At 43.1% G+C, this 24,725-nt stretch overlaps 1 protein-coding gene across 2 annotated transcripts in view; it reads right to left on the minus strand.

The window, feature by feature from the left end:
- The window catches only part of cfap57 (cilia and flagella associated protein 57), a 32,161-nt gene extending 8,043 nt beyond the window's left edge, over positions 1–24,118 (minus strand). Inside the window, exons 1-18 of one of the 2 annotated variants that reach the window (XM_014189430.3) lie at positions 23,957–24,118; positions 23,597–23,799; positions 21,637–21,950; positions 20,704–20,963; positions 19,859–20,042; positions 19,602–19,754; positions 17,970–18,109; positions 15,414–15,579; positions 15,120–15,233; positions 11,791–12,003; positions 11,148–11,321; positions 10,723–10,884; positions 9,978–10,133; positions 5,949–6,042; positions 5,236–5,426; positions 4,579–4,752; positions 3,140–3,298; positions 893–1,036 (exon numbers count right to left, since the gene is read on the minus strand). In XM_014189430.3, the coding sequence (XP_014044905.2) occupies positions 893–1,036; positions 3,140–3,298; positions 4,579–4,752; positions 5,236–5,426; positions 5,949–6,042; positions 9,978–10,133; positions 10,723–10,884; positions 11,148–11,321; positions 11,791–12,003; positions 15,120–15,233; positions 15,414–15,579; positions 17,970–18,109; positions 19,602–19,754; positions 19,859–20,042; positions 20,704–20,963; positions 21,637–21,950; positions 23,597–23,753 (2,955 nt within the window). In that variant the 5' untranslated portion in view covers positions 23,754–23,799; positions 23,957–24,118. Of the gene's footprint in view, positions 1–892; positions 1,037–3,139; positions 3,299–4,578; positions 4,753–5,235; positions 5,427–5,948; positions 6,043–9,977; positions 10,134–10,722; positions 10,885–11,147; positions 11,322–11,790; positions 12,004–15,119; positions 15,234–15,413; positions 15,580–17,969; positions 18,110–19,601; positions 19,755–19,858; positions 20,043–20,703; positions 20,964–21,636; positions 21,951–23,596 lie in introns of both variants that reach the window. The other variant, XM_014189434.3, reaches the window with a different exon arrangement.
- Between the last annotated feature and the right edge of the window lie 607 nt (positions 24,119–24,725).

Consider the following 24,725-nt stretch of genomic DNA (forward strand, 5'->3'; position numbering starts at 1 on the left):
TGCAGGGCTAGAGAGAGGGGTCAATGCAGGGCTAGAGAGAGGGGTCAATGCAAGGCTAGAGAGAGGGGTCAATGCAAGGCTAGAAAGAGAGGGGTCAATGCAGGGCTAGAGAGAGGGGTCAATGCAGGGCTAGAGAGGGGGGTCAATGCAGGGCTAGAGAGGGGGGTCAATGGAGGGCTAGAGAGAGAGGGGTCAATGCAGGGCTAGAGAGGGGTCAATACAGGGCTAGAAAGAGAGGGGTCAATACAGGGCTAGAAAGAGAGGGGTCAATGCAGGGCTAGAGAGAGGGGTCAATGCAGGGCTAGAGAGAGGGGTCAATGCAGGGCTAGAGAGAGGGGTCAATGCAGGGCTAGAGAGAGGGGTCAATACAGGGCTAGAGAGGGAGGGGTCAATGCAGGGCTAGAGAGAGGGGTCAATGCAGGGCTAGAGAGAGGGGTCAATGCAGGCGATTCTAGGTGCTTTCGTGTGTAAATGCAACATGGCAAATGTACTGTATGTCATGGCATTTTGATCAGATATATGAAATTGTGGATCTTTTGTGGGCTTTTTTTCCCCCCCATGTTAGATGTGCAAGTGTGATGAGTGAGAAAATGTAGCGGTCAATGCTGATGATTCAGGTGGACAACAACATTATGACACGAATGTCGGAAGTAGCATTTTGATCAGCAATAAGAATGTATGTATTTCTGATATTTCTGCTGCTCACCTGTATGATCGTATAATATTATACACCATTTAATCCAAAACGACTTAGTCATGCCTGCATACGTTTTACGTACTGGTGGTTCCAGGAATTGAACCCCTTATCTTGGCATTGCATGCACCATGCTCTACCAACGGAGATACAGAGGACCACTGAGACCATCTAAAAACAGATGTAGCTGTCTCTCACCTCTTGAATCTGCTCTTTCATCTCTTTGATGTCGTTCTCTCTGGGCTCGATCTGTTTCTTCAGTTCTTTGATCTTGTAGTCCAGGACAAACTTGAACTTCTCCAGCTCCTGGTTCTTCTTCTTCAGGTCGTAGATTCTCTTCTCCTGCAAAAGGAGGAGTTTTGTTACCTCTTTTATAACCCAAAACATGTCTCTGTTGTACTAATAGCTACTGTGGTAGTTCTGACATTTTGGTCCAAAATGAGTTATTCACATAGAGTTGCTCTTCAGGCTGTCCTTTACATGTGAGACATGTCAGATAAAAATAAAAAGGACGTTTACGATGAAAAAAATCTAAATCAGAAAGGTCCATCTGCGCAAACACCTTTTAACTTGGCGTCATAAGGTCCTATCTGCAATCCAATCACACAACACTGGGTTGTCAATCAAAATAACTGTATGTAAGAAAATATACTTATTGAGTCAAAAAGAGGAAGACATCACAAAACAGTTCCCAATACCCATGATCTCAGAACTATACAGTCTGCAGAGAGAACCATATAGTAACAGGTCCTGGATTAGTTATATCATAGATTCTGGTCCTCTTTTTAAATTACTTCGATTTTTTATCACAACTTTTTCAGAAGACTGGCCATAACATAACGTAAGCTCTTTTTAAGGTAAAAACAAATAAATACAGGTGCCTTAGATCATGTTTTAGGCCCTTAGGAGAAGCATTTCTGTTTTTGTCTTGTACTTTATCAATAGGAAAACCTCAATGGAAGGAGTATTTCACTAAAATTACCACATTTTATTGATAACTAGCAAGTAGTTTACTGACGTTGGTTGTCAGAGACTAGAAAAATATATCAGTTTACTCATTCTGAGCTAAGCTTTAGCAATGTTGCTAGTTCTCCATAAGATATACACTGAGTTGACCAAACATTAGGAACACTTTCCTAATATTGAGTCGTCTTGCCCATTCACCCTCTGAATGACACACATACACAATACATGTCTCAAGGCTTAGAAATCCTTTTTTAACCTGTCTCCTCCCCTTCATCTTCACTGATTGAAGTGGATTTAACAAGTGACATCAATAAGGAATCATAGCTTTCACCTGGATTCACCTGGTCAGTCTATGTCATGGAAAGAGCATGTTCCTTCATGTTTTGTCCACTCAGTGTAGTGTATTTGTAATTTTAAGGCACTATTGCTTTAACAAATGTGTGATGAACATGAATTAATATTTTGGATGATGTGTTTAGAAAGAAGGGTATTTATCTTTATGTAATCATTAAATGTGTGTATTTTTCTATTGAAAGTGAAATAATTGTAACATTCTGTGCTAGATAAGACCGTATGACTGAACCCAGATAGGACCGTATGGCCGAACCCAGATAGGACCGTATGGCCGAACCCAGATAGGACCGTATGGCCGAACCCAGATAGGACCCTATGGCCGAACCCAGATAGGACCCTATGGCCGAACCCAGATAGGACCCTATGGCCGAACCCAGATAGGACCCTATGGCCGAACCCAGATAGGACCGTATGGCCGAACCCAGATAGGACCGTATGGCCGAACCCAGATAGGACCGTATGGCCGAACCCAGATAGGACCCTATGGCCGAACCCAGATAGGACCCTATGGCCGAACCCAGATAGGACCCTATGGCCGAACCCAGATAGGACCGTATGGCCGAACCCAGATAGGACCGTATGGCCGAACCCAGATAGGACCGTATGGCCGAACCCAGATAAGACCGTATGGCCGAACCCAGATTGACATTTCAGAGCCATAAGGTTCTATCTGCGATTGCACCCCCCTACTCTGCACTTTAGGTACCTTACTGGGTTATGAAAGAATGATGTACTACATATTGAGTTGTATTTAGGAAAGATGTTCCAGAAGAAGAAGCTAACATAATCAGTGTCTCGTCTCCCTACCAATAACTAGTGCTAGAAGGTGGATCCAATACATATGCCCCCTTACACAGAACGTACCCTACAGTAGGTCATGTTTAGTTTTCTGTTAAAAAACACTAAACAAAAAACAACATTTATTTTTCTCCGTCTCAGTCCCTTTTCTCTTGTTTGATGCCTAATGAACAGGACCCTGTCCATCCCCACTTTGACTTGGATGGTCTCGTCTCTCTCCTGGATCTCCTTCTTCAGGCCCACAATGTGCGTCTCCAACCCTCCCCTAGCCTAGGTTCCTCCAGTACCTGTACCCGCCCCATCCCCCTGCAGCCACCCACCACCCACCTTATCCTGGATGGTCTCGTCCCTCTCTTGGATCTCTTTCTTCAGGCCCAGGATGTCCTTCTCCAGGGACTTGATGACCCCTCGTAGCTTCTGCTGCTCCACCCTCAGCTTCTCAATCTCCACGTTGCGGTCGTCTATATCCTTCTGCAGGCTGCTGAACTGTCACGGGAGAAGACAGAGAGGGGAGAAGACAGAGAGAAGACATGTTTAAAGAGTGTGAATGAGAAGTGGAGATTCAATAGATTATAGAATAGATATTTCATAGATATAATATATTGTAGCAGCCTATACTGCACGTGGGAGCTATAACACTGTATGTGGAAGCTATAGCATACTGTATGTGGAAGCTATAACATACTGTATGTGGAAGCTATAACATACTGTATGTGGAAGCTATAACATACTGTATGTGGAAGCTATAACATACTGTATGTGGAAGCTATAGCATACTGTATGTAGAAGCTATAACATACTGTACGTGGAAGCTATAACATACTGTATGTGGAAGCTATAGCATACTGTACGTGGAAGCTATAGCATATTGTATGTGGAAGCTATAGCATACTGTATGTGGGAGCTATAACATACTGTACGTGGAAGCTATAGCATATTGTATGTGGAAGCTATAGCATACTGTATGTGGGAGCTATAACATACTGTATGTGGAAGCTATAGCATACTGTACGTGGAAGCTATAGCATATTGTATGTGGAAGCTATAGCATACTGTATGTGGGAGCTATAACATACTGTACGTGGAAGCTATAGCATACTGTACGTGGAAGCTATAGCATACTGTACGTGGAAGCTATAGCATACTGTATGTGGAAGCTATAGCATACTGTATGTGGGAGCTATAACATACTGTATGTGGAAGCTATAGCATACTGTACGTGGAAGCTTTAGCATACTACATACTGTATGTGGAAGCTATAACATACTGTATGTGGAAGCTATAGCATACTGTATGTGGAAGCTATAGCATATTGTACATGGAAGCTATAACATACTGTATGTGGAAGCTATAGCATACTGTACGTGGAAGCTATAACATACTGTATGTGGGAGCTATAACATACTGTATGTGGAAGCAATAGCATACTGTACGTGGAAGCTATAACATACTGTATGTGGAAGCTATAGCATACTGTATGTGGAAGCTATAACATACTGTATGTGGGAGCTATAACATACTGTATGTGGAAGCTATAGCATACTGTATGTGGAAGTTATAACATACTGTATGTGGAATAAAAAGCATTTTATCATGGAATACTGAATGTAGTTAACCCGTTGTTTCAAAGACATTGGAGGACTGGAGATATGAATAACTTGTGTTCTCTGTTGTTCTGTGGTCTGGTTTTTACATGATGAGTGGATTAGGGTTATTCTACGAGTGGGGAACGAAAGAGTGAAGATAACTGTTTATTTTGTATTGACCTTTTTCCTCATGACACCAGTCTCTCCCTTCAGGCGCAGGTTGATCTCTTTCTCTACCCGTAGCTTCCTCTCGTACTTGATGCGGATGTCCTGGATCTCCCGGTCTCCGTCCTCCTCCATCTGCTTCTTGGACTCCTCAAACTCCCTCACCTGCTGCCTGGACTCGTCCTGACACTGAGACACACACACACACACACACACACACACACACACACACACACACACACACACACACACACACACACACACACACACACACACACACACACAAAATCAGAACTCAGATACAGAAATATGATAAGCTTAAAGAGGGGATGAACTTGGCTTTTCCACCTGCTCATTAAGATATGCAAGAAGCCACGAGCCAGAGATTTTTTGCGGGTGTGGTTTGACTTCGGTGTGTTATAATCGATATAGCCTATCGTTGTGTGTTCCTCTTTACAGCCACAGTATCAACCGCGTGACGCAGCATGACAACGTGAATATGATAGATCAAGAATCCCAAGCCCTGAGTTTCCTCTTTTCTAGAGTAGTATCTATGATGACAATTTGTGATGGAGCTTGGCCTCGTACAAGAGGGTGAGCCCTCCAGAGTACATCCTAGCCCCATCCGCCCACCCCCGGACCCCCTGTCCCTACCCTCTATCCCCACCTCACCTGGCCCAGCATGAGCATCTTCTCCTGGAGCTTGGCTTCGTAGAAGAGGGTGAGCTCCTCCAGGGCGCGGCCCTTGCTGTCCTCCATGGCCTGCAGCTGCCGCTCGTAGCCCTCCTGCATGTGCTGCGACTTGAGCTGTAGCTCCTGGTACTTCTCGTACTCCAGCATCAGCTTCTGGTTACTGGTCGACTCTGGGGAATGACGAAGATGATGACATGGCGGCAGGTAGCCTAGTGGTTAGAGCGTTGGGCCAATAATCGAAAGGTTGCTAGATCGAATCCCCCGAGCTGCCAAGGTAAACATCTGTCGTCCTGCCCCTGAACAAGGCAGTTAATCCACTGTTCCTAGGCCGTCATTGTAAATAAGAACTTGTTCTTAACTGACTTGCCTAGTTACATTTTTTTAAATTATTTAAAAATGTTCCTCTAGCAGACGCCTTTACCTTAAACAGCTTACACCGTACGGTGTGGCCCATGCAGGATTCAAACCCACTACTCGTGGAGGGTGTGCATGTATGAGTGTGCAAATGTGGCAGTAAAATACAGGGCCCAGCAGGGTTATTGAATACAAAACTTGATCTGAATGTTCTGTTGTAAAGTATTAAGAGGTTACGTTCAGCTAAGGTCATAAGGTTTCAGAATATTTTATTGAATCTTAAGAAATTGCATTCACGTGTGGTTACGTAGATTTTTTAAAATTTATTTCTCTCTTACCGAAATCCTGCTGCTCTCTGGAGTGTTTCTCCACGACCTCCCTCATGACCTCCTGGTGGGACAATTCCTGCTTCTCTTTCTCCATTTTCAGGACCTGCAACACAACAGATCAGACCTGGGTTCATTTATCTTCATCAATTAGCGTTTGCTTTAGCCTGCCTAGAGTGCCAGCTGGGCGGGTTTGTCATTTTTTACAAACTTTTTCTATTGGTTCTGTTGAAACAGGGAAGCTCAGTCAAGCCCAGATAAGAGTATTCGAAATGATTTCAAATAGTATTTTGAAGCCAGCTCTGCAACTGAATAATGTATATAAACGTATACACATATAGACTATGAATATGCATGTCTATATAAGCACAACAGATGGACCACAACCCTGAATGAAGGGTTCTCTCAAAGGAAAATGTACTGTGTTGACATACAAACATCTGCACATTTGTCCCATACCAGGTGCTGCATTAGAGTAAACAGTAATGATTGTTTGTGAGAAATAAGCAGTAGTTGAGTGAATCTGCTTTTAGCAGGCTACTTGAAGAACAAACATCTGCTTTCCTATAAGAGATGTAGTCTGCACAAAGCGCTCGTCTAGCTTCTTCACTCATAGGAAAACAGATATCTGCTTTCCTATAAGAGATGTGTATCAGGAATCAAGGTAAGACCCAAGTGCAGACTGTGTGAAGTAACAATGTTTATTGTAACCACAGGGGCAGGCAAACGACAGGTCAAGGTAGGCAGGGGTCGATAACCCAGAGCAGAGGCCAAGGTACAGGTCAGCAGGCAGGCTCAGAGACAGGCAGTGGTCAGGCAGGCAGGTACAGGGTCAGGGACAGGCAGTGGTCAGGCCGGCAGGTACAGGGTCAGGACAGGTAAAGGTCAAAACCAGGAGAACGAGAAAAAGAGAGACTAGGGAAAAACAGGAGCTCAGACTAAATGCTGGTACACTTGAACAAACAAGACAAACTGGCAACAGACAGAAAACACAGGTATAAATACCCAGGGGATAATGGGGAAGATGGGCAACACCTGGAGGGGGGTGGAGACAAGCAAAAGGACAGGTGAAACAGATCAGGGCGTGACAATGTAGTCTGCACAAAGCACTCGTCTAGCTTCTTCACTCATAGGAAAACATATATGTTCTTCGAGTAGCCTGCTAAAAACATATTCACTCTCTACTGTAGTCTAGTGCTCACAAACAGTACCCTGCATCAGGCCTAATAGAGGTCAGGTAAGGTTTGTTATTGGTTGCATCCCTTTCATTTCAAGGCCCAGGTCAACAGTATTAGAAAGACGATTTAAATGCAGTGCAGTTCACCAGCCTTGATTCAATACTCGTACTTTATCTGGATAGCAGCATGTTTGGGTTTAGTCCCCACATTCACAACAGTCTCAATTGCATACAGTATCAAGCGTCAACAGGAAGCAGGTGCAGAATCTAAAAGGTTAGGTTGTGCCGTGGTACAGGTAGAACAATTGGGGCAATGCGTGTGCAACACAGAGCTCTATCCAGATCATATCCCAGTGACACAGAGCTCTATCCAGATCATATCCCAGTGACACAGAGCTCTATCCAGATCATATCCCAGTGACACAGAGCTCTATCCACATCATATCCCAGTGACACAGAGCTCTATCCACATCATATCCCAGTGACACAGAGCTCTATCCACATCATATCCCAGTGACACAGAGCTCTATCCAGATCATATCCCAGTGACACAGAGCTCTATCCACATCATATCCCAGTGACACAGAGCTCTATCCACATCATATCCCAGTGACACAGAGCTCTATCCACATCATATCCCAGTGACACAGAGCTCTATCCACATCATATCCCAGTGACACAGAGCTCTATCCACATCATATCCCAGTGACACAGAGCTCTATCCACATCATATCCCAGTGACACAGAGCTCTATCCACATCATATCCCAGTGACACAGAGCTCTATCCACATCATATCCCAGTGACACAGAGCTCTATCCACATCATATCCCAGTGACAGAGCTCTATCCAGATCATATCCCAGTGACAGAGCTCAATCCACATCATATCCCAGTGATAGTTTGTCCCAGAAACCTGTACCGCAGCCCGCAACTGTGGGCCAAGCAACAAATTGACCCTGTGTGAGTCAGTTGTACCCAGTGGCAACCCGTCATTCAGGGCAGGTGGGGCACGTTTTTAGCCCCCAAAAAATCATAAATTGGCATTAATACGTGTCATATAAGTTTGCAAACATGGCAAAATAAAATATATATATATCTTTGAGTTAGTAAAGCAGCATACAAACATGGTCTCTTTTTTGTTTTCTTGAGTAATGCAGCTCCAAAATGCAGGTGTTTCAGCCTCTCTCAGTGCTTTCTGTAATGGTGTGGGCAAGCCAGCAGAAAATACGGAGCGTTGCACTGTGATTGGCTCAGTGTTCTGTCACTCATGGGGACACTACGTCACCGCCAAGTCTAAGGATAGACTTAAAAAATTCTAGCCCATTGGGTGCTGCCATAGAGTTACATTAGAAGTGCCCATCCAAGAAGGCTCAAGGTCATTGGCCACAGATAAAATGACGTCAAATCACGTTATATCTACCGTAGCTTTGATTGGACTGATCATGTCAACATCATACTTTCAAAATCTTAGCTAGCAGTCATCATCGTGAATCAAGTCGACAATCTACTGGCAAATCCTTTTTAATCCTTGTCATATGAAGAGAAATAATGAAGAGAAATTATAGATAAAACGTATCGGTGCTCATTGGACATAAACATTACACAACAAGTTGGAAATCGCCAATTCAACAATGACTGGTTTGGAAGGAATCAGTGGCTAACTGCAAGCATTGCAAAGCAATCATTAGCCTGCTATTCAGTGGAGTGGCTGTGTGGTCCCAAGTCTAAGATTAAGGGTCTCTTTTCCAAGTTTAAAATTATAAACATTCAACACTGGCCATGCCATCAATGAAGCATGATTTGTGCCGCGCTCAAATCAACTGTTAACTCGGAACTTCAAAATCTGACTTTAGTGAATTCAAGACAACTGGGAACTCGGCTACAACTGGGAAAATAAGCTTTGAACTTTCATCCAAGTCGGAATTGTAAATCGGGAACTCGGGCATCTTTCCAGAGCTACAACCTGAAGATCACTGACGTCATCATGATTTAACCTTTTTTTCCCTCTTCTTCACAGTTCCCGGTTGTCTTGAATGCACCATAAATCCAGAGAATGCCAGACTTTGATGACAAAATTTGCCCACGAAGGATCACCGCGCCACCTTACTGTTCAAGTGAGCACAGCACAACAAGGTGAGTCCAAAAATGTCTTGTATGCTGCTGCATAAATGATGTAATATTAGGGAGATATGTATATTATAGCTAAGAAAGTAGTGTATGTTGAGGAGTAAGATGTTAGTAGCCCATGTGCCTCACCCTAATCACTTGGTCTATTTACCCCTCTTAATTTCACCTACTGGTCTGACTTGGTGGTGCACATGTAGCCTATAACTGGTTTTAGAGAAATGTTGTCATCGAATATTGTAAGAGCTTTTATTGTTTGCTTATATACCCACTTTATTTATCCTACGGTTATGACTTGGTGTACAGGGAGAACACTTAAGAACGGACCATGTTCTGAATTCTGTCGCTGTACATTCAAAAGTGCTGAACAGATAGTTATATTGACTACGTCCGTCCTAGCTCGCTCATGAATGTCTTAATCAAAATTATGGATTGCCTCTTATCCGCTTGTCGTCCCCTTATGCCATAGTTTGTACATCTCAATTGTCAGTAGAAACCACATTTGTTTAAGCAAATCAGCAATGTTTTTTTTTTAAGTCAGAAAATGAGGCTGAATTAACTGTTTCGCTGCCAGACAAGGCTCCGCTGATAGCCATGTGTAGCAGTGGTATAGTGCAATTCATGTATTGTTTAGTGTTGTGTTGTGTAGTGGCTTTGCTGGCATGCATTCCACATCTATTTTTTTTTGCCCCACAAAGGGGCATGCTAAAATACATGATAAAATCGCCACTGGTTGTACCTGGTTTTTGGTCTTGAGGGACTCGATCTCTTGGACAAACTTCTCTGAGAGGTCCTTGATTTTCTCGTTGTAGTTCATGTCCTTCAGACGCAGCTGGTACTCATTCTCCATCTTCAGCTCCTCCACACGGGTCTTCAGCTCCATCATGATCTGGTTCTGTTACAATAGAATAAAGTACAATAGAGCAGAACAGAACAGAATAGAATAGAACAGAACAGAATAGAACAGAATAGAACAGAGTAGAATAGAACAGAACAGAGTACAATAGAACAGAGTAGAATAGAACAGAACAGAATAGAACAGAATAGAACAGAGTAGAATAGAACAGAACAGAGTACAATAGAACAGAGTAGAATAGAACAGAACAGAATAGAACAGAATAGAACAGAGTAGAATAGAACAGAACAGAGTACAATAGAACAGAGTAGAAGAATAGAACAGAGTAGAATAGAACAGAGTAGAATAGAGTAGAGTAGAATAGAACAGAGTTGAATAAAACAGTAGAATAGAACAGAGTAGAATAGACGAGAGTAGGAAGGCAATGCATGATCAAGAGAAACAACCTAGACTATGATCAAGATAAACATTTACATAATCCTACTAGAGGCATGGAACTCAAAGCATTAGTAGCAATGGGCAAACCAGATGTAAATCAAAAGACATGCAAGTATCTCATGTTTTAACTGTATTTTCTCTCTCCCATATATCTCCCCTCTTTTTCTCCATAATCCGTCATGGCCAGTACCTTCTCCTCTAGGTCTGACTTGGTGATGAGGATCTCCTCAGCGTAGGTGATGTCCTTGTCTCTCTTCAGGCCGCGGCCCTCCTTGTCTATGATCTTCCAGATGAGCAGACAGCCGTCCTCAGACACCGTCAGCAGATACTGGTCGTCAAACGTGATCACCATCTGAGTGGGGACAGGGTAATAATAAGAATACATTTTATTTAAGTGTTCAGGTGGTACCTCCTTGTTTCATTCCATTATGAAACACTTTCTCCTTACTGAACAAGACCAACGTGATCATCATTATTTATATTTGTTAATTCAGTAGACTTTACTGTACAATGTACAAGTATCTGCCAAAATAAAGGAAACACCAACATAGTGTCTTAAGGTGTTGGGCCACCAGGAGCCGTCAGAACAGCTTCAATGCACCCTGGCACACCCACCTTGGTGACAGCCCCTGAGTGGGCCTGGTACTCGATCCAATCTTTCTGTGTGGATAGAGGGTACTTGATGGCCCTGACGGTCCCGATGGAGGTCCCTGCGAAGAGCATCCGTCCCGAGCGGGACATAGCGATGGTGGTGTAGGCCACGTCGTCCGCTGCCACCTCCCTAAGGATCTGAGAACAGTTTGTCACATTGGTACAAAGCACAAATCCGGTCCCAGATCAGTTTATGCTGTCTCGCCAACTCCTATGGTCATAGTTGCCAAGGCAGCACAAACAGATCTGGGATCACGCTAGTATACCATGTCATTCCCACTAGGGGCTTCTTCTCCTCGCAGAGGGAGAAGTGGGAGAAGAGGGAGAAAGATGAAACTGGGCCAACATTCTGCACATTTTCTCATTGATGAAACCATAGAAATGGATCTCTGTGGATGAAACATTCAATCTAAATGCAGTTTTCTACTCCCAAAAACTACAATTTGTTACAAACACAGTTACCTAAATTAAGTTTTGTAGACTTGACTCATTGCCAAACTTTCTAAAAACTATGTTGTTCAGAAGGAGAGCAAGGGAGAATTCAAGTTGTTGCACAAAGTGTTATCTAGGGAACCACCCTTAGCTGAGGGTATAACCTCAATCCCACCTGACAGTCTTGGATCTCCTTAAGGGTACAGTCTGTCCCCACAGCGAAGATAGTCTTGGCATCGGGCGAGATGGTGACGCCAGTGTAGCTGCAGGACTTCAGAACGCTCTCCGACTCGCGCTTGCTGTTCAGCGTGTTCCACTCGTACACGGCCCCGTCCATCCCGCACGACACCAGGCGACTGTCGTCCGTGCTCCACACGATGGCCCGCACCTGACAGACACCATTTATACACAATAACAAGTCAGACAGCAGGGAGATGTAGTAGTGACAGTCAGCTGGGTTTCATACATAGTCTCTGAGGGAAATTATGTTTGATGAGTATAGGACCATAGATTTTCCTGTTAACTTCTTTGGGATAGGGGGCAGTATTTTCACGGCCGGATAAAAAACGTAGATTTGACTAGAAAACACTCTAAAGTTTCTAAAACTGTTTGAATGGTGTCTGTGAGTATAACAGAACTCATATGGCAGGCCAAAACCTGAAAAGATTCCATGCAGGAAGTGCCCTGTCTGACAATTTGTTGTCCTTCTGTTGCATCTCTATCGAAAATACAGCATCTGTGCTGTAACGTGACACTTTCTAAGGCTTCCATTGGCTCTCTAAAGCCGCCAGAAAGTGGAATGGGGTGTCTGCTGTCTCTGGGCAAAGTATAGGAGCAGAGTTTGTAAGTGGTCAGCCTGGGGACAGTGAGACTGGAGATGCGCGGTCACGAGAACTCGCCATGTTTTTCTTTCTCTCTTTGAATGAATACAACGTTGCCCGGTTGGAATATTATCGCTATTTTATGAGAAAAATAGCATAAAAATTAATTTTAAACAGCGTTTGACATGCTTCTAAGTACGGTAATGGAATATTTAGAATTTTTTTATCACGAAATGCGCTCGCGCGTTACCCTTCGGATAGTGACCTGAACGCACGAACAAAACGGAGGTATTTGGATATAACTATGGATTATTTGGAACCAAAACAACATTTGTTGTTGAAGTAGAAGTCCTGGGAGTGCATTCTGACGAAGAACAGCAAAGGTAATCCAATTTTTCTAATACACTGCTCAAAAAAATAAAGGGAACACTAAAATAACACATCCTAGATCTGAATGAATGAAATAATCTTATTAAATACTTATTTCTTTACATAGTTGAATGTGCTGACAACAAAATCACACAAAAATAATCAATGGAAATCCAATTTATCAACCCATGGAGGTCTGGATTTGGAGTCACACTCAAAATTAAAGTGGAAAACCACACTACAGGCTGATCCAACTTTGATGTAATGTCCTTAAAACAAGTCAAAATGAGGCTTAGTAGTGTGTGTGGCCTCCACGTGCCTGTATGACCTCCCTACAACGCCTGGGCATGCTCCTGATGAGGTGGCGGATGGTCTACTGAGGGATCTCCTCCCAGACCTGGACTAAAGCATCCGCCAACTCCTGGACAGTCTGTGGTGCAACGTGGCGTTGGTGGATGGAGCGAGACATGATGTCCCAGATGTGCTCAATTGGATTCAGGTCTGGGGAACGGGCGGGCCAGTCCATAGCATCAATGCCTTCCTCTTGCAGGAACTGCTGACACACTCCAGCCACATGAGGTCTAGCATTGTCTTGCATTAGGAGGAACCCAGGGCCAACCGCACCAGCATATGGTCTCACAAGGGGTCTGAGGATCTCATCTCGGTACCTAATGGCAGTCAGGCTACCTCTGGCGAGCACATGGAGGGCTGTGCGGCCCCCCAAAGAAATGCCACCCCACACCATGACTGACCCACCGCCAAACCGGTCATGCTGGAGGATGTTGCAGGCAGCAGAATGTTCTCCACGGCGTCTCCAGACTCTGTCACGTCTGTCACGTGCTCAGTGTGAACCTGCTTTCATCTGTGAAGAGCACAGGGCGCCAGTGGCAAATTTGCCAATCTTGGTGTTCTCTGGCAAATGCCAAACGTCCTGCACGGTGTTGGGCTGTAAGCACAACCCCCACCTGTGGACGTCGAGCCCTCATACTACCCTCATGGAGTCTGTTTCTGACCGTTTGAGCAGACACATGCACATTTGTGGCCTGCTGGAGGTCATTTTGCAGGGCTCTGGCAGTGCTCCTCCTGCTCCTCCTTGCACAAAGGCGGAGGTAGCGGTCCTGCTGCTGGGTTGTTGCCCTCCTACGGCCTCCTCCACGTCTCCTGATGTACTGGTCTGTCTCCTGGTAGCGCCTCCATGCTCTGGACACTACGCTGACAAACACAGCAAACCTTCTTGCCACAGCTCGCATTGATGTGCCATCCTGGATGAGCTGCACTACCTGAGCCACTTGTGTGGGTTATAGACTCCGTCTCATGCTACCACTAGAGTGAAAGCACCGCCAGCATTCAAAAGTGACCAAAACATCAGCCAGGAAGCATAGGAACTGAGAAGTGGATTGTGGTCCCCACCTGCAGAACCACTCCTTTATTGGGAGTGTCTTGCTAATTGCCTATAATTTCCACCTGTTGTCTATTCCATTTGCACAACAGCATGTGAAATGTATTGTCAATCAGTGTTGCTTCCTAAGTGGACAGTTTGATTTCACAGAAGTGTGATTGACTTGGAGTTACATTGTGTTGTTTAAGTGTTCCCTTTATTTTTTTGAGCAGTATAGTAATTCTGAGTTTAGGTGACCCCGAAGTTGACGGATGTCAAAATAGCTAGCCGTGATGGCCGAGCTATGTACTCAGAATATTGCAAAATGTGCTTTCGCCGAAAAGCTATTTTGAAATCTGACATAGCGATTGCATAAAGGAGTTCTGTATCTATAATTCTTAAAATAATTGTTATGTATTTTGTCAACGTTTATCATGAGTAATTTAGTAAATTCACAGGAAGTTTTCGGTGGGTATGCTAGTTCTGAACATCACATGCTAATGTAAAAAGCTGTTTTTTGATATAAATATGAACTTGATTGAACAAAACATGCATGTATTGTATAACATAATGTCCTAGGAGTGTCAAATGATGAAGATCATCAAAGGTTAGTGCTGCATTTAGCTGTGGTTTGGGTTTATGTGACATATATGCTTGCTTGGAAAATGGCTGTGTGATTATTTGTGTCTATGTACTCTCCTAACATAATCTAATGCTTTGCTTTCGCTGTAAAGCCTTTTTGAAATCAGAAAATGTGGTTAGATTAACGAGAGTCTTATCTTTAAAATGGTGTAAAATAGTTGATTGTTTGAGAAAATTGAATTGTGGTATTTTAGTTGGTTTTGTATTTGGCGTCGTGCGATGCCATTGGCTGTTGGCTAGGGGTTCCACAGGCTAGCGGAACGTCTGTCCTCAACAGGTTAAGGGAAAACACACCTTTCCATTGTGGCCCTTCAGATTTAAGAGGTTGTCAAATGTAGTGGAGGAGTAGATGTGGATGAGGTTTCCGTTGACAGCAGCAAACATGTGTCCCCCATGGCTGAAAACACACTAGGAAGAGAGAAACACAGACAAGCAACAAGACTTGGCTTATTATTCCATTGACCGCAATACAATATTCATTCAATTAGTTCAACTGACAGTATCTATAGTGAAGTTTATTTGGACATGGAGTACCTGTAACCCACACATACAGTACCACACACACCCCAACACCAACCCTTCCCCCACCTCTCTGCAGCCCCTGACAGTGAACTCCTTGAAGGTCCTAACATCGTCGATGAGCAGGTTCATGAGGCGCAGCTTGTCGGAGAAGCCCACCAGGATGAAGAGACCAGAGGGGTGCAGGGCCACGCTGAAGGCCTCTTCCTGGAACTCCTTATGCAGCTCCAGCACACTGACACAGACAGGAGGAGAAGACTCTCATTTAGAACACAGTGTTACTATAAACCTGTTGTTGATGGGCTATGCTCCAGCACACTGACACAGACAGGAGGAGAAGACTCATTTAAAACAGTGTTAGAATAAACCTGTTGTTGATGGGCTATGCTCCAGCACACTGACACAGACAGGAGGAGAAGACTCATTTAAAACAGTGTTAGAATAAACCTGTTGTTGATGGGCTATGCTCCAGCACACTGACACAGACAGGAGGAGAAGACTCATTTAGAACAGTGTTAGTATAAACCTGTTGTTGATGGGCTATGCTCCAGCACACTGACACAGACAGGAGGAGAAGACTCATTTAAAACAGTGTTAGTATAAACCTGTTGTTGATGGGCTATGCTCCAGGAGGAGTAAGTTAGTACTTTTTATAGAAATCTATTTGGTGTTAATTATGCTTTGGAGACAATAGGAGATTTGCTCTAACGTTTGAATTGAGTGTAGATTTCCCAAGTAGGGTGACCACATTTAAAATACTCAAATGAGGGACAACGAGAGTGTAGCCTACATGTATATACAGTAACAGTCAAAAGTTTGGACACACCTACTCATTTCAGGGTTTTTCTTTATTTTTACTATTTTCTACATTGTAGAATAATAGTGAAGACATCACAACTATGAAATAACACATACAGAATCATGTAGTAACCAAAAACGTGTTAAACAAATCAAAATATATTTTAGATTCTTCACTTTGCCTTGATGACAGCTTTGCACACTCTTGGCATTCTCTCAACCAGCTTTATGAGGTAGTCACCTGAAATCCATTTAAATTAACAGGTGTGTCTTGTTAAAAGTTAATTTGTGGAATTTCTTTCCTTCTTAATGCCCTTGAGCCAATCAGTTGTGTTGTCACAAGGTAGGGGTGGTATACAAAAGATAGCTCTATTTGGTAAAAGACCAAGTCCATATTATGCCAAGAACAGCTCAAATAAGCAAAAAGAAATGACAGTCCATCATTAGTTTAAGACATGGAGGTCAGTCAATGCGGAAAATGTGCAGTCTCAAAAACCATCAAGCGCTCTGATGAAACTGGCTCTCATGAGGACCGCCACAGGAAAAAAAGACCCAGAGTTACCTCTGCTGCAGAGGATAAGTTCATAAGAGTTACCAGCCCAAATAAATGTTTCACCGAGTTCAAGTAACAGAGACATCTCAACATCAACTGTTCAGAGGAGACTGCGTGAAACAGGCCTTCATGGTCTAACTGCTGCAAAGAAAACATTACTAAAGGAGACCAATAATAACAAGAGACTTGCTTGGGCCAAGAAACAAAAGCAATGGACATTAGACGGGTGGAGTAAAAATGTGCGATTTTTGGTTCCAACGGCTGTGTCTTTGTGAGACGCAGAGTAGGTGAACGTATGATCTCCACATGTGTGGTTCCCACCGTGAAGCATGGAGGAGGAGGTGTGATGTGTGGGGGTGCTTTGCTGGTGACACTGTCAGTGATTTATTTAGAATTCAAGGCATTCTGCAGCGATAAGCCATCCCATCTGGTTTGCGCTTAGTGGGAGTATCATTTGTTTTTCAACAGGACAATGACCCAAAACACACCACCAGGCTGTGTAAGGGCTATTTGACCAAGAAGAAGAGTGATTGAGTGCTGAATCAGATTACCTGGCCTCCACAATCACCTGACCTCAACCCAACCCTTCCTTGTCACAACACAGCTGAGACTCCAACGCATTAAGAAGGAAATAAAACCACAAAACAACTTTTAACAAGACACACCTGTTAATTGAAATGCATTTAAGGTGACTACCTCATGAAGCTGGTTGAGAGAATGCCAACAGTGTGTAAAGATGTCATCAAGGCAAAGGGTGGCTTCTTTGAAGAATCTAAAATCTCAAATATATTTTGATATGTTTAACACTTTTTTGGTTGCTACATGATTCCATATGTGTTATTTCATAGTTTTGATGTCTTAACTATTATTCTACAATGTAGAAAATAGTACGAATAAAGAAAACCCTTTGAATGAGTAGACGTGACCAAACTTTTGACTGGTCCTGTATATCTTTTTTGGTAAATTATTGGTGTTTTAATTTGTTGATAAAATGCGGGACATGACTGTTTGGTTGCGCGACGCAGGACAATGGGCCAAAACACGGGACTGTCCCGCAAAATCCGGGACTACGGTCACCCTATTCTCAAGTTTTGTCCCACAATATGAATAGAATGGAATAAAAAACGCTGAAATATATAATCTAGAGACAATAGACATACACTAATGGAGAACACAGTTGGTGGTCGATTCCATTTCAATTCAGTCAATTCAGGAAGTGAACTGAAAATTCCCATGTAAATTTTTCCCATTGAAAAGCAAAGAGAATCTCTTACTTGGTCTCAAAGTTCCAGATGCGTACAGAGTGGTCCAGGGAGCATGTGGCGATGAGGGGCTTGCGGATGCAGATGGACAGACCTGTGATGATGTTGGAGTGAAACGAGTGGGACAGGAACTCAAAGTGGGCTTGCTCCCCCTGGTGGACAACACAGAGAAATTGAGCTTAGTGCAAGAGGCACACAAGCCTTTCAACGTCCCAATTCTCTACTTTTCTGCTCAAAGTGTGCACTTGTTAACTTACTTTCATGCACCAATCCAATTATTTGAAATGGAAAGGGGAGGAGTGTACAAGTGCCCATTACGGGTGAAAAGATTGTCTAAAGGGAGACCAATATGGTCAATATACCTCACCTAGACATATCCACACTCAGTCTCAGGCTCTCAACTATATTCCTCTGGATCGGAAGGAAGGAAGGAATGACAGTAGGAAGGATAGAAGAACAAAATAAAGAAAAGGAGCATTTGGACCTAACCTAACCTGGACCTAACCAGACCTGGACCTAACCTAACCTGGACCTAACCAAACCTGGACCTAACCTAACCTGGACCTAATCTAACCTGGACCTAACCTAACCTGGACCTAACCTAACCTGGACCTAACCTAACCTCGACCTAATCCTGCTGACTGCAAGCTCAGCATGCTTTAGCATAGAATGCCATAGCAGCTGTTCACCTTGCACACATCCATATGGTCTATATCATATACCAGGGGTTCTCAAAGTGGGGTCTGCAGCCAGATCTCAAAATAAAAAAAATAGGTCTGTTTGAGATATAAGTTGGAGGCAGAGAAGGCTGGGGGGAGGAGCTTTAGGAGGTTGGGCTCATTATAATAGCTGGAATGGAATAAATGTAACGGAGTTTCTATGTTTGATACTGTTGCATTCATTTCCTTCCAGCCATTACTATGAGCCTGTCCTCCTATAGCTCTTCCCACCAGCCTCCTTTGCCTCAAACTTGTATCTCAAACAGACCATTTAAAAAATGCTTGCTAGGATTTCATACTGCCTTGGCTGAGCTGGCCAATCAGCAGTCTACTCGCATGAATATTTTTTATGACCAGTATACCCCCAGACCATTCTGTTGTTGAAGTACACCCACACCATTCCAACACAGAAAAGTAGTTTTTTAACATGCTTAATTACATTTTTTTTCATATTGTCATTAATTATAGGTCATATTTCATAGAAATCTGTAAACACTGGACAGTTACATAAATACTTAAAAAAATGTAAAACATAAATGCACTGTAATTTAAGCTTTAAAACTGCAGAGTTCTCTCTCTTCCCCATGACAAAATGTGTAGAATTACAGGAAATTAATGTTCTCTCTTCCCCATTAATTTTTTTTGCAGAGTTACAGGAAATTAGCTTGAAAACTGCAAAATGTTCTCTCTGATGCCAAGAGGAGGTTCTTTAAAATGTTCCTTCCCAGAGACTTGGTTCGTCCGGCGATGCACTGCCAAAGTCATAATAAAACTCCTTGTATGCTATTTTGATCTCACTTGAGTTATGATTATGAGTTGGGTTCCTGATGAATTGGGTTCCTGATCAATGTTCTGAAACAAAAGGGGTCTCCAGCCCCCCTGTACTATACATATAGGCCTATATTTTCACTATATCACTGCTCACCTTGCTCATCTCAGCAGAGGACAGGGTGATGCTGTAGAGCTGACCACGGTCTGTACTGGTGACCAGGGTCTCCTCTGACGGACTGATACACAGCGTGACCATCTCCTGCTGCTCCGCATGACTCGGCTCGTTGCTGCACGGGTCTGCAGGGATCTGACACACACACACACATTTCAAATGAATGAGACCACCACTACCACCTCCTGTTTTGTTAATTTAGAAGTCAAGTTATCATGTCATCCAAACATTGACATTACCCTGATCTCCCTAGTCTTTCTGTAGTTATCCTTCTCCTCTGTCTTCTCAAACAGACACACGGTCCCTGGGCCGGCGGAGCAGGCAAAGCCCTTAGAGTAGGACGTGATGGCTGTGACTCTGGGCATACGGGCTGGGGCTGCCCCCTCTGACTTGGCCTCCTCTGGCTTTCTCCTCTCTAGTTGTCTGTGCCGTGAAAGGACAGTCATTTGTTATCCATTTGAGAATTACATCCGTTTATGATTAGGATCAGACAGTCCAATTGTCAATGGGGTAAGTGTGGTAGGATTCCCCCTGCAGGAAGCATTTCTACAGACAGGTAGCCTAGCAGTTAAGAGCGTTGCGCCAGTAACAGAAAGGTCGCCGGTTCAAATCCCCGAGCCGACTAGGTGAAAAAAATCTGTCGGTGTACCCTTGAGCAAAGCACTTAACCCTAAGTCATCTGCTAAATGACAAGAAAAATAACATTATTCTAAATAGATGCTAGTGCTTAAAAAATAAAGAACTTTGTTGTCATAGCATAACACTTTGATAAACCAGAACAGTCCAACGTTATCAATAGAATGGGCTTGGAAGCAATTTGACTAGTAAACTTGTGGGTACACTCGCAATGGCTTCCTGTTATTGTGATGCAATAATTTCCATGGTATTTTGGAATGTTCTATCAACTGATGCTGGATTGCCATGGTAATGTAGAATGTTCATTCAAATGATGCTAACTGATGTGGCTCATGTATTTTTTGTAATAGATGTAGTAAAGAGGTCAATGGAATGCAGACCGTGGAGGATAGAAGGACGAAAATGTTTGATTGATTGATCGACTGATTGATCGGTCATCCTGTCTGACCTGTCTGCCTCCTGCGTGGCAGGCTTGGTGGTGACGCTCATCTCCCAGCGCAGGTCACCTGACTCAAACACCAGCAGCCTGCCCGTCTCTGTCCCCGCTATGACACGCTCCTCGGACATCCAGGTGTGCGACAGGAAGTTCTGGGACTCCAGCTTAAGGAAGTTGGACTGCTTCAGGGCGCCCTCAGCATAGCGGAAGAGCTTGAAGACCCCATTGCCGCTCACGCAGATCTGGGTGTTGTCCTGCGGGTTAAAGCTGACCTGGGGGTGATGAAGACGAAGACGGGTCTTTTTTATTCTACCTTTATTTAACCTTTATTTAACTAGGCAAGTCAGTTAAGAACAAATTCTTATTTACAATGACGGCCTAGGAACAGTGGGTTAACTGCCTTATTCAGGGGCAGAACGACAGATTTTTTACGTTGTCAGCTCGGGGGATTCAATCAAGCAACCGTTCAGTTACTGGCCCAACGCTCTAACCACTAGTCTACTATGTAGTTGTTCAGTGTGTGTGTGGTTGAGTATTTTATGCTCTGTTCTTGACTTGGACTGAAATAGGTTCCGGTACTCATTTTGGATGCTGGTACTGTTTATATTTAGGTGGAGAAGCTGTCACAATACTTGTGAGCAAATATTATATGAGAGGAACAGGAGCTCAAGCAGTAGTAAATCGGAGATGCCGGTACTCCGGTGAGCTCCTTGCCCAAGTCAAGCACTGGTTATGCTTGATTTTCGGTTTGTCGATTATAGGTGTGTGTGTCAGTGTGTGTACGCGTGCGCCCATAAGATATATACATCCACAACTGTACCTCAAAATGTCACACTTTTCTTTTGTTTAAATTTCACCAGGATAAAATACCATCATGAAGTAGAGGACCACTTCTCCTGTCTCTTCTCCCCTCTCCTCTCGTCTGCCTATATCTGTCTCACCCACCTGGTTTATGGGGTTGGTGGTCCCTGTCGTCTTCACTGAGGCCATGACCTTCTGCTTCTCCCACATCCAGTAGAACAGGGTCCAGTCGGGGGCTCCTGCCTGCCCTATCAGGTACTTGGAGTCGGGGGAGAAGGCCATGGAGACAAATTCCAGCACGGGGACCTCTCCCCCACTGAGCACCTTCCTCTTCCGGCTCTGCTCGTGCTGCAGGTCGTACACGGTGATGGTGCCCTTCTCACCACGCTCTGACACGGCCAGGTAGCGGCGGTTGGCGCTGATGGCCAGGGCCTGCATGCCCTGACTTTTTTCTGTGCCTATGAGGAAAAATTGAGGGGTAGTGCACTACATAGGGAATAGGATGCCATTTGGGACAAACACCTAATGTTGTATACGAGGGTTTGGTGTTTGTAATTTTAATTTAATGAAGCATACCTTTATTTAACCCTCATATTGTGTTCCAGTTTAATTGGATTTACAAGTTTTCTCTCTGAAAAATGTACTTCATTTAATCTGATTGTCATAAGTTTCCATGACTTTGTCCACACTGGACATCTGAACACACAAAAATCATTTTGATGATTTTCATAAAATCTTGTGTGTTTTATTTAACTTTTGTACACCTGTGGTGTTCCCGGTCAAAAATGACCGGTCTTTAGAAATGAATGGGTGAGACTACAATTAGTGTATAAAATTGATTCCCAGACCCCCACATGCATGTGTGTTTGAACACACACACACACACACACACACACACACACACACACACACACACACACACACACACACACACACACACCTCACTCCCCTTCTTAGCTTCCATGGCAACTCCCACGGGAACCTTTCCCTAATAGAATCTTTCCCCCACGGGAACCACACCTGTTAGCATTCTCACAAACAATCGCAACATTGTTTCAATAATATAGAGAACTTTTCTCGCGGTCTTGCTCACGATTCACTCTGTGGCAGCACAATGACCAAACAATATACTGTATGGATCGCTGCAGCTGTACACAGCCCATCTGTAAATAGCCCATCCAATCTACCTACCTCATCCCCATTTTGTTTTTATTTACTTTTTTCTCTTTTGCACACCTGTATTTCTACTTGCACATCTATCACTCCAGTGTTAATTTGCTAAATTGTAATTACTTCGCTACTATGGCCTATTATGTATGTTTATTATTATTATTATTACTATTATGTATTAGGTATGGCAATAGCCTTACCTCCTCACGCCATTTGCACACACTGTATATAGACTTTTTTTCTATTGTGTTATTGACTGTACGTTTGTTTATTTCATGTGTACCGGTAACTCTTTGTTGTTGTTTGTGTCGCACTGCTTTGCTTTATCTTGGCCAGGTCGCAGTTGTAAATGACAACTTGTTCTCAACTGGCCTACCTGGTTAAATAAAAAAATTAAAACGTGAGGCTCTTCATCATATATTTGATCATGACACTGGTGAGGATGAGAGAGTCCTTGTTAAACTTTGACACAAAGTAGTCTGTGATAAATAACACAAAATGTTTCATCTGAGTATTTGATAGTCAAAATAATTTGATTGATTTAAAAAAAAAAAAATACTCAAAAACAAGTTGTATGAGCTCAGGTCAAGGAGGCCTACAGGCAATAAATAGCAAATTAGAAGTTCAAAACGTGTAATGTTCACAAGAACTTAAGTTGATAAAAAGATCTAACACAACATTAGGTGATAATATATGTATTATTATGGATTTACAATCAGCTATAGTGGGGCGGTCATTTTGGACCGGGAACACAGAATTAATTAACATTAAACAAACACAACAGGAGGGTTAACCAGACAAGTTGATTGAGAACACATACTTTTCCAATAAACTTAGCTAGCTAAGTAAACGCATATGATAAAGTATGTACACTGCAAGAGAAAATAAGTATAACTAGCTAAAATGTATACTGTTATCATTTGGGAGCAACTACCTGGAATGAACCTCTGCCATCTCTGGTCAATGTTGTAGCGTACACAGTTGTTTCCGCATGGGAAGATGACAGTCTGTTCATCGAAGTAGCAAATATTATTTACTACTCCTGTCCGCAAACCGAAGATGTAGTGACACTGGGCTACAATCGAAGCCATTGTTCAATCCTGTAACACGTTATTAGAGCCAACTGTTCGAATGTCTCTGTAAGGCAAAGCACACAAACTTAGCTAACCAGTCATCTTATGCAAACATACAGCCAGGCTAAATTAGCTTGCTAACGTTAGCGTTAGTTCTGTTTGCAATTCAAGCTAACTGGCTAGAAATACAGAGACACCCAGTCTCGTGCATTGACACTAACCTGGTCCGTAGTTGAAACTTTTTCAAAGAAGTTAATATTAGCTAGTAAGTTATGCACGGTTGGAACATTTAGAGAAGAAGTGAATCCGTCTTTCTAAAAAATGTTTTTGTGCATCATGTTTTGCAGAACGGAAGTGTTCTTCTAGTGTGTGTGTGTGTGTGTGTGTGTGGTTACCAAGGATACATGCAGCCGGAGCGATACCATAGCAACCATGGAGAATGCCGCGCATTCCTGGACCACTGGATGGCGCCAAATACTGAACATTCTCTACATGCCATTGGCTTTGGCATTTAAATAATATCCAAGTACTACTTATCATTTTAATATCAACATCAGAGTCATTTTTGATTGCACATTACTCTAACACTGTAAGACAATTTTATGCTCAAAATTAATCCATTGATCTGTGTTTTAAAACTCCAAACACTCATCTGTGACACAAGACTGTATTAATATTCATGTGGGCATAATATCGGTTGTAATTAGCTTATCCACCCACTGGCTGTTTGAAGTCTGGAAAAAAATATAATGAATCAATTCATTTTTTTGTGACTTCCTCATATTGAATATTCCCCGTGTGAAGGTCGGTGTAATGTAATGCTTGTCTGAATTTGGATCAACATTTAAGAAATACTGAGAGCAACAAGATCAGACTAAAATTATAACGTAATCTTAAAACTATAAGCTATTCCTTATGTACAAATGTGATATTAGCAATGACACTGTGTTCCTGTTTTTGCCATTCAACATTGAATCCATATAGATTTTC

The sequence above is a fragment of the Salmo salar genome, chromosome 03, assembly GCF_965601325.2.
Source record: "Salmo salar chromosome 03, fSalSal1, whole genome shotgun sequence".
NCBI classification, from domain to species: Eukaryota; Metazoa; Chordata; class Actinopteri; order Salmoniformes; family Salmonidae; genus Salmo; species Salmo salar.